Source organism: Cottoperca gobio, chromosome 22 (assembly GCF_900634415.1).
Source record: "Cottoperca gobio chromosome 22, fCotGob3.1, whole genome shotgun sequence".
Classification (NCBI taxonomy): Eukaryota; Metazoa; Chordata; class Actinopteri; order Perciformes; family Bovichtidae; genus Cottoperca; species Cottoperca gobio.
This window is the reverse complement of record NC_041376.1, coordinates 19,264,409-19,279,813: the sequence shown is the minus strand read 5'-3', so window position 1 is coordinate 19,279,813 and position 15,405 is coordinate 19,264,409. Positions and strand designations below refer to the sequence as shown.

General features: G+C 39.6%; 2 protein-coding genes across 6 annotated transcripts in view; both read left to right on the top strand.

Moving 5' to 3' along the window:
- The first annotated feature begins 2,093 nt into the window (after window positions 1-2,093).
- LOC115027544 (protein tyrosine phosphatase type IVA 2-like) lies at window positions 2,094-9,786 on the top strand. 3 transcript variants are annotated; one of them, XM_029460931.1, is made up of 9 exons: window positions 2,094-2,209; window positions 2,956-3,091; window positions 3,193-3,318; window positions 3,612-3,918; window positions 4,239-4,343; window positions 4,445-4,537; window positions 5,641-5,771; window positions 7,730-7,804; window positions 7,945-9,786. In XM_029460931.1, the coding sequence occupies exons 5-9, from the start codon at window positions 4,248-4,250 to the stop codon at window positions 8,054-8,056; spliced, it is 507 nt and encodes a 168-aa protein (XP_029316791.1). In that variant the 5' UTR covers window positions 2,094-2,209; window positions 2,956-3,091; window positions 3,193-3,318; window positions 3,612-3,918; window positions 4,239-4,247; the 3' UTR covers window positions 8,057-9,786. The 3 variants fall into 3 exon arrangements, with proteins under 3 accessions (XP_029316791.1, XP_029316789.1, XP_029316790.1); XM_029460929.1 differs by having other exon boundaries at window positions 3,612-4,343; XM_029460930.1 differs by lacking the exon at window positions 2,094-2,209 and adding an exon at window positions 2,240-2,497 and having other exon boundaries at window positions 3,612-4,343.
- A 2,308-nt stretch (window positions 9,787-12,094) lies between these two features.
- LOC115027346 (apoptosis-stimulating of p53 protein 1-like) overlaps window positions 12,095-15,405 on the top strand; it is a 51,179-nt gene continuing 47,868 nt past the window's right edge. For all 3 annotated transcript variants that reach the window (XM_029460622.1, XM_029460621.1, XM_029460620.1), the window contains exon 1: window positions 12,095-12,472. In XM_029460622.1, coding sequence (XP_029316482.1) covers window positions 12,464-12,472 — 9 coding nt within the window. In that variant the 5' untranslated portion in view covers window positions 12,095-12,463. The remainder of the gene's footprint in view (window positions 12,473-15,405) is intronic.

Genomic DNA, 15,405 nt, shown 5'->3' with positions numbered 1-15,405 from the left:
CTAAACTTGACTTGACTAAGGCAAAATTCTACAATGGTTCTGGATTCAAAAACACTGGCTCTCTTGGTGGCAAGACACAAGACGAACTGGCACAGGACAAAGGGATACAAGGACTATATATACCAGGGACTTAGCTTTTCTTGTTGACATCACACAGGAGCTGAATGTACTGAACAAGACATTACAAGACCAGGGGCAGTTGGTCAGTGTTGCCTATTACAACGTCAGAGCATTCTCCACAAAACTTGTGTTATGGAAAGCCCAGCTCTCTCAGACAAACCTCTGCCATTTCCCAGCATGGAAGGCACTCATGGATGTGGGCACACCATTCAGTGGTGAGAAGTATGCTGATGCCATTGTAAAGCTACAGGAGGACTTTGACCACAGGTTTGCAGACTTCAAGACACACAGAGCCAATTTTCACATTTTTGCTGACCCTTTCTCCTTCGATGTGCAAGATGCCCCTCCTGTGCTTCAAATGGAGCTCATTGACCTGCAGTGAAATTCTGAACTCAAAGTCAAGTTCAGGGAGGTGAGTGGAAAAGCAGACAAGCTTGGACAATTTTTGAGAGAATTGCCCCCCACCTTCCCTGAGCTTTTCAGGATGTTCAAGCGGACCATGTACCTTTTTGGGAGCACATATCTGTGTGAAAAGCTCTTCTCCACCATGAACTTTAATAAGTCAAAGTACAGGTCCAAACTTACTGATGAGCATCTTCAAGCCATACTGAGGGTCTCAATTGCTTCCTTCCTCAAGCTGAATGTGGCTCTCCGTGAGACACCGCGGGTGAAGCAGCCTGTCACTGAAGGAGCTGCACAGTGCGGACAAAGTGTCCTTGAGGGGTGGGACATATAGAGAGGACAGCTTGGCCGTCATTCTCCTGTCTCCCACCACCTCCACAGTGTCCAGTGGGCTCCCCAGGACAGAGCTGGCCTTCTTCACCAGTTTGTTCAGTCTCTTCCTGTCAGCAGCCGAGATGCTGCTGCCCCAGCAGACCACTCCATAAAACATAGCTGATGCCAACACAGAGTCAAAGAAGGTCTTAAGGAGCCCCCTGCACTCCAAAAGACCTGAGTCTCCTCAGCAGATAAAGCTGCTCTGTCCCTTCTTAAACAGATAAGGGACAGAGCAATCCGTCAATCAAGGTAAATTAAAAGTTGTGGGAGTTAAAATCCATTGTGTTTTAAAAATACATTTTCAAGGGAGCATGAAGGAAAACGATTTTTATAACTTGCTTTTTCCAAATGAATCAATGGGCCGTTTAATTAAACGGTTTTGTTTGGTATCAACAAAACATGTCGACCTCTTAATGATGATGCTGCCCTCACACGCGTACGTTAGACAAGTTGCACTTCCTCGTGGCATTTTAAAGTGTTAATATACCACAATTATGAAATGGCTTTTCTTTTAATTTACGAAAATGTTCAAATGGTTATAAAGACTAATGCCTAACAAAAATGAACTCTCGAATATAACGACCATCAGTCAACACTTCATGCAGACAGTTTCAGGGAAAGTATTTTCAGAATTCTTTAAATATAAAAACACTTAAATATTTTTATAGAAAATACAAAACCATCTCCATCAAGTCCTTGAAATAGAAATGTTAGAAATAGGACTGGCAATAGTAGAAAAAAATATTTTGTATTTCAAAGGCTTATTTCAAATATATTTATCAGAAATACTGCCCATTGGTGACTATATTACTTACTTAATGTTACTCATCTATCATACAGCAGAGACAGTTTTAATACCAGCAGAAAATGACCAAAAACAACAGTAATCTGTAAATGTTAAGATTATAAATACTGCAGGGGAACTATTTAAACAACCAAATTAACAAAACAGACACATATTTGGACACGTCCCGTGTGTTATTAGCATTTGCATACGGTGGCAGCCAACATAATGTGAAATAAACTTCAACAGAGCAAATTTTAAGAATTACAGTGATTATATATTTTTATTTGTCAAATTAGCAAGAGACAGTCTGAACAATACCGGAAATGTAGTTACAAATTAAAACCGCAATGAACCCAAAGACAGATCAAGGTGTATTAAATAAATTCATTTTATTGTTGAAAGCTTGCGACCGGAAGAGGCGTTGTTTATTGTGGTTAACGTGACATTTCTGATCAACATGTCTCCTTTGCAGACTCTTCTCTGTCATTAGACGCGTCTGGACTTTTCGTGAAACTACTGCGTTTTGTAAGTAGCTAGCTGTGCCAGTCGTGTGTGTTTGATGTCGATGTAGTGACTGTTGTGTACCTAATGTTGGCTGTGATAACGACACCAATGTATCCGCTGTCATTTGACTGTTATTGAAAACCTGCCAACGGTTTAGCCTGGAAGTGTTAGCTTTCTGTTTATTCTGGGAACATGGTTGTTGACCTGGTTTTACACGATCTGGCTGGCGGCGAAGCTTTTAATGACAGATGGCGTTGCGGACAAGTCTAACGTTAGCGAGGAGTTTCTAAATGGTTTGTCTTAAACTGGGTATGTTATAACCTTCGTGGTATAAAGAATCATTTTGTGTGTAATCTTTAAAAAAAAAACAGCCACCAGTCACGTTAAGCTAGCTGGCTGTAATTGAACGTTAGAACATCGCCCGAGCTAATGTTAACGTTTTAACGTTTCTGAACATACCATGATTGTTAGCGGTAACGTTACCTATATATTTAACCTCTATAATGCGGTAGGCTACTGTACTGTTGATGCATTAACGTTAGGGTTGATAAATTGCAGGTGCAACATCTATTCTTTGGCACCGTTATTAGAGTATGTACGAGCCTTCAGTTTAGCTAGGTGATTACTGAGTTAACAACTCATCAGCTAATATACTGGTCACGTTTGGAAGGGGAGGTTCGTGTGACGACGTTTTCTCATAAACACGCAACGTTAACCTAATGCAGGGAGCTAGTAAAGTATGGCAACGTTAATGTTTTTCTTTACAGGTTAGCGGCACGCTAGCGGGCCGTTGTCAGCCAGGACCCAGAAAAGCAGCATCATCATCAATGGTGTGTCTACATCCCGGAGCCGTCACATCTTCCTGTGTCCGCTCAATGAACAATCTCCTCAGCTCTCATCGCAGTGAGTATATTACCACGAGTCACTGCTACAGTCCCATCTCTTAATACTGTGCAAACTACTGTACACATCACATTTGCAAGTCATCACTCTGTCTCTCACAGGCTGCACATGTATGGCGTTTGCGAGGCTTGGAGGGGAGTTTTGCCAAGCCCAGCACCTGCTGCTTATTGTGGACAAGTGAACAGGAGACATCAGCTAGGCGCAAACACTGCCATTGACTTGCACAGGTGTGTAGTACAAATGCCGTTTGGTGTCTTTATTCAGGTAGATCATCCATAGCAGCAGAGAGTAGAGGTACACTGAACCAGTGGCGATACAAATACTTATTTAAGTACATGTCCGTATATGTAGCTAATCATTTACATCATCCAGTGTTGTCCTATAAAAGAAAATATGTTTATCTGATTTTATTCACACTAGAATTACAGATAAAACAGTAGAAAAAATACATATTAAAGTAACAAGCAGAAAACAATATGGAAGGAAGGATACCTTTATGATCTTCTCCATGTCCCCATAGGTCCTTACTGCCATCCTGTTGAACCCATATGAAAACAAGCCAACCTTCAGCCTGTCACCTGTCCTGGGGAGTAGGAGAGGCTTTGGTTCTATCCCGGGAGTTTCCTCACAGATCTTCTCATTTCCTGCGTTTCCTTTCTTCTACTCTGATTCGTACAAGTCTTCTCTGAATGGGCTAGAAGGGTCTTCATATTGTTTGGCTGGACTTTGAGTGTCTTCTCTCCATTCTTTTTGATTGCAATCTACTGGAGTTACATTTTTGTTTTTAACAAAGCCAATTCTAGTTTTTCCTTCATTGCCAAGAAAAGGTTAGAACCCCCCCCCATTTTTATCCCAGGAAATTTGTCATTATCTTATTTTTTTTTCAGACAACAAAGGAATATAATATTTACAGACTTTACCCATAAATCATACGGTTGCGTTAGTTTGTGAAATTAATTGCAAAGTGGTTTTGCATTTTTGTGCCGTATGCATTTTCTGTTTTATTGAAAACCTTTTCTTTTTTCTTCTTTAGTTTTAAACATCAGAACACTTTCGATTTGATTCCTTTGAAGATCCTGCCTGTTACTCCACTATTTGAAGCACAGAACTTTTCTGATCTATTTTTCTGTATTAATAAATCTTTGAGGATCTAAAAATGAACCGGCCAGCCCCCGTGGAGATCTCTTATGACTGCCTGAGATTCCTAATTACGCACAACCCTACCAACGCACAACTGGGAAGGTTTATAGAGGTAACGTACTTTCTTAATAATTCATTTATACCCTTTATTCATTTTCTTTTAGTTGTAGAGGAAGCAATATGCTGTGTGAAAAAGTGTGTTTTGATGTGCAGGATCTGAAGGCATATGGAGTAAACACCTTGGTGAGAGTGTGTGCTGCTACATATGACAAGACACCAGTGGAACAAGAAGGTATACAAGTCCTGGTAAGTGGCCGATACACACCAGATTAATCCTACGCATTAACTTACTTACAAAGTCTAAACACAAATGCAAATCTTAAATCCAACAATGCAATGTTGTGCAATAATAACATGTACGTAATTATCAAAATATGAATATTCTGCAAGATAACCTAATGCCTCCGTAAGTAGTTTGAATATTAGGTGGAAATAGAAAAATATGTTATTCCAGTACATCTGCAATGAAAACTAGGAGCAAAATGCATAGCAGGCCACCAGTTGATCTTAACTTTAGGTTGCTGTTATTATTATTACGCAGAGCAATGACCAAGTGAATATTAGTGTTCATTATTTCAGCTATTTTTTAAATCAGTCTTACTTCTGTGTCAAATGTCCTTGTTAGGTTTAACACAATACTGTTAAGTCAATATTTAGTTGACTAAAAGTCTGATCTTGAATTGTTTTTATTTTAGTCTTTTCTAATCATCCGATTATATTAAACATTTATATCACTTGCCTTGCCAAAATATCATCTTGTTTCTTTCTCCCAAGCCCTTCTTTTGTCATTGTTCACTTTAATTTCAGTAAGTAAGTTATTCTGTGTGTGTGTGTGTGTGTGTGTGTGTGTGTGGGTGTGCGTGTGTGGGTGGTAGGTACAGGAAATTAAACTTCTGTATTGAGAAGAAAAAAACAACAGTCTCTAATATTTTGTCTCTGCTTTTTTGTCAATTAAAATAAAGACAGATTATGGTGAAATCTTTATTTTTTAAACTACATGTTAGTCTTCGTCAACAATATTGCATGTTGATATCGTCACAGTTAGTGTTTAACTGTTGCCGTTTTGTCATTGTTTCATCTTAGTCATGGAAGAAAAGGTCGTTGAAGAACATATTTAGTCATAGTTTTCATTAACAAAATGAACACTGGTGAAAATACTTTAGACACTTCTGGAACATTCTGGATCCAGGAAGCGATTTTACTATCTTTCTGCAAAACAGAAATCTCTTGGACTCTGGGCAGTAAATCAGTCTAGGTCTAGACCTAACCATTAAAACAAAAATGTTTACATTTGAAAACATGTTGCAACAAATTGAAGAGATCAAATAACGACTTGATCGCCCCTCCAGGATTGGCCATTTGACGATGGTTCCGCCCCCCCAGACCAGGTGGTTGACGATTGGCTCAACCTACTGCAGACAAAGTTCAGAGAGGAGCCTGGCAGCTGTGTGGCTGTGCACTGTGTTGCTGGACTAGGACGGTTAGTATGCACAAGACACAGGATTTAACATGTTGACTTTATTACGTATGAACTGCCTGCCAAGATGAATTAATGTCCAACCAAGTCCGTTTTGTTTCTGGGTTTTTTCAAATATGCACATAACTTGGCATTCAGTGTCAGTTGTACTAGTGTTGCACTAGTGTTGCAGTTGCACTAGTGTTGTACTATCAAATCAAATCAAATTTATTTGTATAGCCCAATATCACAAATTATACATTTGTCTCAGTGTGCTTTACAGACTGTACAGGTTACGACATCCTCTGTCCTTAGACCCTCGCATCGCACAAGGAAAAACTTCCTAAAAGAAACTCCAAAATTAAAGGGGAAAAAATGGAAGAAACCTCAGGGAGAGCAACTGAGGAGGGATCCCTCTCCCAGGACGGACAGACTGTAATAGATGTCGTGTGTACAGGATAAACAACATAGTACAAATACAACATTTGACAGAAATTATGTTGTGTTGAAAAAAAAAAGAGAAAGTTTGGATGAATCCAGGAAAATGTCAACAAGGCTTCCCGGTGTCCAGCAGGACCAGGGCAGCAGGCGCAGCCACGATTCATGATCCTGACGTAAACTTTATCAATGGCAACCTGCCACATGAGAGACAGACACTCCGGGGATGATACCCCGGATAGTTAGTAACATACATTTACAATAACATGAGTTAGTAACATACATTTACATAAATGCATACAGATAGAGAGGGAGAAGAAGAGAGAGGGAGGGGAGGGGAGAGGAAGAGAAGGAAGAGAGCAGGGAGGTGTCCCCCGGCAGTCTAAGCCTATAGCAGCATAACTAGGGGCTGATCCAGGGCAAACCTGAGCCAGCCCTAACTATAAGCTTTATCAAAAAGGACAGTCTTTAGCCTGCTCTTAAATGTGGAGAGTGTGTCTGCCTCCCGAACACAAACTGGAAGCTGGTTCCACTGGAGAGGAGCTTGATAGCTGAAGGCTCTGGCTCCCATTGTACTCTTAGAGACTCTAGGAACCACAAGTAACCCTGCAGTCTGGGAGCGTAATGCTCTAGTTGGTTTATAAGGTACTATGAGATCTTTAAGATATGCTGGAGCCTGACCATTAATTGATTTGTAAGTCAGGAGAAGGATTTTGAATTCTATTCTGTATTTTACCGGGAGCCAGTGCAGAGCAGCTAATACAGGAGTAATATGATCCCGTTTCCTTGTTCTTGTCAATACACGTGCCGCTGCATTTTGGATCAACTGAAGAGTCTTAAGCGACTTTTTGGGACAACCTGATAATGAGTTGCAGTAGTCCAGCCTTGAAGTGCATGCATGCATGGACTAGTTTTTCTGCATCATTTTGAGACAGGATGTGTCTTATTTTTGCAATGTTACGTAGATGAAAGAAGGCAGTCCTTGAGATTTGTTTTATGTGGGAGTTAAACGACAGATCTTGATCAAAGATGACGCCAAGATTCCTTACAGTGGTGCTGGAGGCCAAGTTAATGCCATCCAGAGCTTCTATGTCATTAGAAAATGCGTTTCGGAGACGTTTAGGGCCAAGTATAATAACTTCAGTTTTGTCTGTGTTTAACATCAAAAAGTTGCACTAGTGTTGCACTGGTGTTGCAGTTGTACTAGTGTTGCACTAGTGTTGCAGTTGCACTAGTGTTGCACTAGTGTTGCTGTTGCACTAGTGTTGCACTAGTGTTGCACTAGTGTTGCACTTGTGTTGCACAGTATAAAGTTCTGTGGTACTATATTTTGTAAATGGTACAATAACAGCCCCTCATGTGCCACTTTGATCTGTAGCTACAGGGGCCCAAGGTAAAAATATGTCCTTAACTTGATAAAAAGGAAAGCTAGAGCATAAAGTGAGTAGAAATAATGTTTAAAAGTCTGTGCTTCATACAGGGCCGTAGGATTGTTGCGCTAACAGATGGTTGTTCATGTTTATGTATATGTTGTTTGTCCCCAGAGCTCCTGTGTTGGTGGCCCTGGCTCTAATTGAGTGTGGGATGGAATATGAAGATGCTGTGCACTTCATCAGACTGTGAGTACTAAACACTGATTCTGTTCTCAATTTAATTTAACTTATTCAGTACAATGACAGCGTGTATTTGCTCACACACGCTGTCATTGTTTTTAGAAATAATGTTTGTTTTGATCATAATGTCTCTTTCATGTTGTCAGGAAGCGCCGTGGAGCGTTCAACTCAAAGCAGCTGCTCTACCTGGAAAACTACAAACCTAAACTGTGTCTGCGCTCCAAAGATGCCAACGGACAGAGCTGCTCTATACAGTAGGAATCTACAACCCCATGCATCTTCACTGCAGCTTCATTGGAGACTTTCACCTTTTGATGTTAAATGGAAAGCTGACATGTTTGGGTAAATGTTTTGGTAGCATTAAAGCCCATTGACAGGAGAAGAGGGAACTCCTACACACTGTTGTTTACTTGCAATAACATTTATTAGTGACGCAATGTTTCGGCCTTTAGACCTCCTTCAGGTAAAGCATTATTACAATTATATTATTTGAATATATTTTAAGCATTTCATGTATATTCCAAAAGTTTAAGGACCTCATGTCAAATTTCTGCAAATCTTCTAATAAGACCTAGACTGACTTTACATAAACAATGTACCGAAGTAAATGTGTATTTCTGCTCCTTGGTCTGTGACCAGACATAATACATTTGAACTGTCAGTGTCACTGTGAAATCATGTTGTTTGGCTGTAAAAACAACAACAACCATTTATTCCAAAGGTTACTCTCACATCTCATCCTCTGTGAACAGACTTGTTCTGATTTGAGTTTACTTTGACATCAGACATTATAGAATTGTTGATTCATTCTTTTGATGTTAAGATGGTCTGCAGCTTGACTTTTATTCTAAGCTCCAACACTTCAAATTGTGAATAAATAGTTGGCAGTATGTTCTTTCAGAGGCTTGCTGGTTTATTGCACATCAATCCACACAGTGGCTCAGACTGATTAGTTTATTCCAATATTTCCTCATTGATCAAATCGATGTCCTGCAGCCAGAATGTGGGTACATAGTTATAAAGCATACAATATTAAAGAAATTAGCTTAAAGAAGATTTTAAAATATTTATAGATGTGACGTGCTGTATTAAACAACAATACAATCTAGCCACGTACTCTAAGTCCCAAGTCAGAGTCATAGTGCACAGTCTGCTTCTCCAGAACAAACTTGTGTTTGCTGTACATGTTTGACACTGTCCTTCATAATGTCGCCAAGGCAAGAGGGCCAACATGTACAAATGTCAGTTGTTGAATGTATTCATTGATGAACACTTAAAGCCTTTGGTAGATTGTCCTCTACGCTGTGTAGAGAACATGATCAAAGCATCAATATGTCCACTGCACCATGCACAATGTTGACAGACAAAGGGTATGATGGAATGGCAGAATATGAGATGTGATATTAGTTTCTTGCATAAATTATATTGAGTGGTTTTTGCGTGATAACATTCCAGAATGTACTGTTGACTGATGGCCGGCTCTTCAAACACACGAGCATGTACTGTTTAAGATTGTTAAGAAACAAGTCGGCATTTAACAAAGTAGGATTGAGCTTTTAGTGGTACCAACATGAAGGTTGTTTTGATGCCCCAGGTTCTCATCACTGAGCAGTTAAATGTACTAATGGGACAATCCTCTGATTACTTTCTGTGTTCCTAATACAACCGCCATAGAACAGGACTGTGGAGCCAACATAGCTGCCCACTGGAACCTTAGTGGCCATCGCTGGCTCTGTACCTACTGAGCTGTCTTGTCAGCTGCTGTGTTTGTAAGATGCTGTTGGTTCTTTGTGAAGTTATTATGTTTCTGTAGGTTTTATTTTCTTTCTCTGTACCCTTGACGTATTTGTACTTGTTATTTATTGATTGATTCCAGTGTTTCGTTGTGAAATGTCTCTCCGCTAGAAACACATCTAGCAGTCTTGTTGGTAAATTAAAGTGTTGAGTAATGTTACTGTTGCTTGTTGAAGAAACTATTTTGAAAATCATCCTAATTTTAGTTAGATGTGTGTGTGTGTGTGTGTGTGTGTGTGTGTGTTGTTAGTTTAGAAAAGAGTTGCCATACTTCCTTATTTTATTTTCAAGACTTTGCATAGAATTGATCAAATTCTGAAAATAATTTCCGATTATTACTGATCAGTTCCACGCTGAAAACATAATCAGTCAGACTACATAATATCACCAATGACATCACATTTTTTGTTAATATTTTTTTCAAATGAAGCTTTACAGACTGTCTGGTTGCTTTTACAACATTTCCAGGTCACAGTGATTGGACTGCATGTAGGGCTGTAGCTGTAACATGGCAGCCACCCAACATGCTGCTTTGCCTGAACTGACCCCAGTGAACTCTCTCTGTCTCTCTGTCTGTCTGACTGTCTCTCTGTGTGTCTCTCTCTATCTGACTGTCTCTCTGTCTCTATCTCGCTGTCTCTATCTCTGTGTGTGTGTGTGTGTGTGTGTGTGTGTGTGTGTGTGTGTGTGTGAGAGAGAGAGAGAGAGAGAGTAATAAATTGCCCATGGCTTTGTGACTGGCCGTCAGGGTGGAGTGTCAGCATCACGTGGAGCCCATTCAAGGTTGATTGATTTTATTGACTGACCCGACAACACATGCACACGAACTAACGTGGGACAAAAGAGCCACAGTGGATGAATACAATAAATGCGACTTGGGTTTGAGACTAGAGATGTATCGACAATGTTGCTTTTCATTACTGTCTTCTTTCATGTTCATGTCCACACAAAGACACAGCTGTCTGAATTTCACATTACATCCTGGAGCAGGTTTTTAAGACATTAGGTCAGTGAACTGAGTGAATACAATTATTTAGGTGGACTTCATAGTTGGAGGAAAGTACAATATTATTTGCTCAAGTTTATTTTTTATGTAGAGCACCATCTTCAGTTACAATTAAAGTGCTGTACAGTGTGATTCAAAAAGGAAACCTAGATTATACAACTGATACAGACAACACACAAGAAAAAGAAAGCTTTTCTAGCAAAACTACCAGTGTTTTTGTTATCTTGGCAGTTTTATATAGTGCTTACTGAGTGTAAGGGGTAAATGCAAATTGGGAACTATAACTTTAGCCACTCGTCAAAAGGCAATCATGTTATGTCTGCAACATGCCCCTGTGTACAGTTAACATTTGTTTGACACCATGAACTGTAATGTTTGAATTACTTAAACTAATAATAAGAAGAAAGTGAATTATTCCCTCCTGAGCACTGAGCAGTCAGTGGAGAGAGGTTAAATTCAAACTCCATGTTTCCTGAGTGTTGGTTCATTCTGTGGACAGTAGAGGGCGGTAACGTCCTGCCAGATACTGAACTTTATAATTGAGTTATTTGCACTTAAGATGTAAAACACTTTCTCAATATGTTAACTATTTTTTTAGGGGTGTTGAACTAACTCATTTCTGTTCTCAAGGTAAAACACATGTCAACAATAATGTCCTGCAGTACAGTGTCAGACAAGTACTTAACAAACGTCAGCAAAGGTACTACTGTAATGTTCCATATTATTATGGTTTTTACATTTCACTTGATCAGAACACACACACACACACACACACACACACACACACACACACACACACACACACACACACACACAGAAGCCTACAGAGGACAGCTCTGTGATAATCTGCTGAATATATGACAGTTGAACATCTCTAAACTCGCTATAAACTACACAGCACTAAGTGTGTGTGTGTGTGTGTGTGTGTGTGTGTGTGTGTGTGTGTGTGCGTACGCGTACGCGTGTGTGTTCAATGTCCTGTGGAATCAAAAACACTGCTACCTTTTTAAAACCATGTTTTTATTACATATGGAGGGATATAAAGAGAGAACTGGAGTCCTGGTTAGAAATGCATGGGAGTGGTGTAAATATATATTTTTTATTATCCATTTAGAAAATACTATAACATAAAATAACGTTAAACTAAAATCACCATTAATTGCCACGGGAATGGTGAAATAAAAAAAATATCAACATATTATAAGTGCCACATGCTTTAAGTTTGAACACTTAACTGTCACAAGTTAGTTGTAATATTGTAGGAAAGCATTGTTGCTGCCCACACAGCCGAGGGAGGGCGCGCTCACTCAAAACAATATGAATTTAATTATCCAGAAAAAAGTATTGATTTTTATGATGGTGACAACAGAAAATGTTGCTACATATATTTCTGAACCTGGAGGCTATTAATCGCGAGGAGGTCGAGGAGGAGGAGACCGGGGGCAGATGGGAGGGAGGATCGGGACGGTGACCCAGTTCACCCTGCAGACCAAACCGGAGCACCGCCTGCTGATGGTCGTCCGAAGAAATCAGTGACATTCTGATAATGAAACTACAACTGGTGTTTCCAGCTTTCTCACATCCAGTTTTATTTCCAGTCCCGGTGTAAAACAGCAGAGAGAGACTCAGTGTGTGTTTGTGTGTGAGAGAGGAAGGAAGAGGGAGGGATTAAAAGAGGAAAGTGGATAGGAGCTGAAGCTTCAGTTTTCTGAGCATCTGGATATTTGGTTGGAGATAGAAGAAGAATTTGGATGTATGGACTATTACCTGAAAGCAGAGGAAAACACCGAAAAAGTTCTGTAGAAGAAGAGTAGAGTAGAGGAGAAGTTATTTTTCTAACGGGACAGGAGGACTGACCAGCAGGAATGTTGCCGGTGAGTTTACATTTAAGGAATGTTTAAAACTAAATGCTTCGTAGAAAATGTTTCGTCTTAGCTAACATATGCAACTAATCACTGCTAAAGACTTCAAGTCCTACAGTTGGGGGCTTTTCGGACGTGCAGCTAAACGAAAAGATGACATTGTTACCAAAGTACATTTTAGATTTTGAAGTAGGCTTATTCATTGTGACTTTTTAAAAATGTTTTCTTTACAATTAAAAAACAACAACTTTTTAATAGCTCGGACCATCGGCTTATTGTCACGTCAACAATTCCCACAGTTGACGTACAAGAAAGCAGGGCGCGTGAAACTTTTACAAAATCATTTTTCTTTTTCAAAAGGTAGTCCGGGCTAGAAGCCTTAAAGTGATAAGCATGAAATGACTATAGAGAAACAAACGTTTCAACACCATTAAACCCCGTGATATGTTCAGTGACTGAGTTGTATCAATATGTCAAATTTAAATAGAGCAAAACTGGAAGTTGTGCGCTCTGCTTTCAAAATGGCAACCAACCATGTAGGGTTTACTAAGTATTGGAGTTTGTGTTTTGAGCCTTTCCTTAATAATCCTTCAAAGCTACTTTCAAAGGACAATGGTGGGAGCCTAGTGTGTGGTTCTAAGCGTGCAAATGATGGACAATCATTCAATATTTTAAATCATCACATCCGCCTAATTTAGAATAATGTTGTACGGTACTTACCAATAATAACACTTTTCTATTATTCTGGCTGGTTAAGGTTGGTTCTAAAATTGGGAGGAATCAGAAAACTCAATGCCACAGTTTAGGTTAAATGTCCTAAACTTGCAAAGTTGTCTGGTAGGCTATATGACAAGTATGTTTTGTTTTGTGACATACTGTACATCAATGCATTACATATACCTACTCTCCATATATCTACTGTTTCTGGCAATTAATCTATGCATTTTTGATTTTCACTTATTTTGTATTACTCAAAATAACACAAGCATGCATTTTATGAAGTTTTTCAAGAGTTTTAACGATGTCTTACTGATTCATGATCGCACAAAATAAATTATTGTAAAAATCTCTTATCCCCTTCACATCATAAGAGAGTTTCTACCTTCAAACCAACAGTAAAATCAATATTCATGTTTCCATCCATCCTGTCCTTCCTCTCTCAATCTTCCTCTCTCTTCATCACTCCCACATACACATTGAGAACTACACTGCTTTGTGGCTGGGTTGGGCTGCTGTCAGCTTCGGACAATACACTGAAGATATAGGGAAGTGTTTACTGGACAGAGAGAGAGAAAGAGAGAGAGAGAGAGAACACTTCTACCTTGACCTTTGACCTCACCTTGAATGTTCTTCCTGGTTCAGGCCTTCTTTTCATCCTTTTTTCCAAACTACAGGGAGTTTTAGCTTCTACCATTGTCCACTCAGCGTTCACAGCTTTGTACTGTTCAGTTCTCACTCCCCTTGTAAAAGTATTTTCCTAAAGCTATCAACAAGTCCCATTAATTATTCAGACTGCTGGAGAAACTGTATTGACTGACTCCTAAAGCACCTTTCATACGGCTCTTCTCTCAGCCTTGCCCTTTTGAAAACATTTTTTTGTACCAGGCTGTAAACATGCTTACTTCCGCGGTAAAGTTGGGCATTTTAACAGTATTCACATGTATTGTCAGCCTCAATCGGCCAAGGAACTGCAGTTTTTCAGCACTCAATGTTGCATTCAAGGAAAGAGTTGTCCTCCTGGTCAGACTGTTGTTATGACTACACTGCTTATGTGTTACATTACATTATTACAGGTCATTTAGCAGACGTTCTTATCCAGACAGTGAACTAACTAGAGGGACAGTCTCCCTGGAGAAACTCACCACCAATTAGGAAAATATTACATGCTGAGGAGAAAATAGCTCTGCAATACTGTCCTTACCAGTGAGGCAGCTTCAAGTAACACCTGCTCAAAAAACTGGAGGGATTTACAAGCCTAAATATGGAGTCACATATGTGGTAGCACTCATTGAAGACAGACTGATGAATCTTTATTGCATTAAAATTGTCCTTTTGGAACTGGGCTGTGACTTTAATGAAAAGTGATGAGCTTTATCATTTACTGAAGTACATGTTGTTCCTAAATCACCGTAATAAAATAAATGATACTCCCGTGGTATATATCTCTGACTACAGAATGATCGTGACAAAACAGGTTTATTTATATTATATACTATATTATAAGACATTTAGCTCATGAGTGAAGCAAGAGTCGAGAGAACCAAATCCCAAAGTAACACCAACCATGCTGTTTGCAGTGTGTGTGTGTGTGTGTGTGTGTGTGTGTGTGTGTGTGTGTGTGTGTGTGTGTGTGTGTGTGTGTGTGAGACAGAGCACAGTGGAACAGTGACAGCTGAAGGTGATTTGCGTTTCAGACACCCCAGCTCCCACCGAAACACACACTCACACACAAACAGGAATCAGTGAGTGCTGTCTCTATAGGAACTGCATGTGACCGGTGAAGCACGAGCTTTCAGCTCATTGAGAAAAAAACAATCCATACACTTCTGAAGAAGTATACAGCACCTCCTACTGTGTATGTCTCTGAATCGTTTATGTTCATATGAGATTTCTACAATATACGTCTCCAGATCAGCCTCCCAAAAAGTCCCATACCAATCTTAATTAGCAAATACTTAAGCCTATCAATTATTGAAACCATTGTGATATAACATATTAAATATCAGTCCACCTTAAGTGAACCTGGGCCGGTGTTGTTGCTAACTTCACTTTATCAGCATGTGGCTATCAAGAAATGTGAGCTTGGTCTGAAGGAGTTTAGCTTTTATTCACCAACAAACAAACTGCACAGACACAGCTACACACAGCTATAATGTTACTGCTCAAAATAAGAGAGAGACTCTCTTATCAACCGCACTCACGGCAATTTCATGCCGCCAGCACCG

Bases quoted from the DNA above. Each gene is read 5' to 3' on its own strand.
- LOC115027544 (XM_029460931.1), top strand. From the start codon at position 4,248: ATGAACCGGCCAGCCCCCGTGGAGATCTCTTATGACTGCCTGAGATTC. The intron at 5,772-7,729 runs GTTAGTATGCAC...GTTTGTCCCCAG, and splicing joins TGTGTTGCTGGACTAGGACG to AGCTCCTGTGTTGGTGGCCC. The intron at 7,805-7,944 runs GTGAGTACTAAA...TCATGTTGTCAG, and splicing joins GCTGTGCACTTCATCAGACT to GAAGCGCCGTGGAGCGTTCA.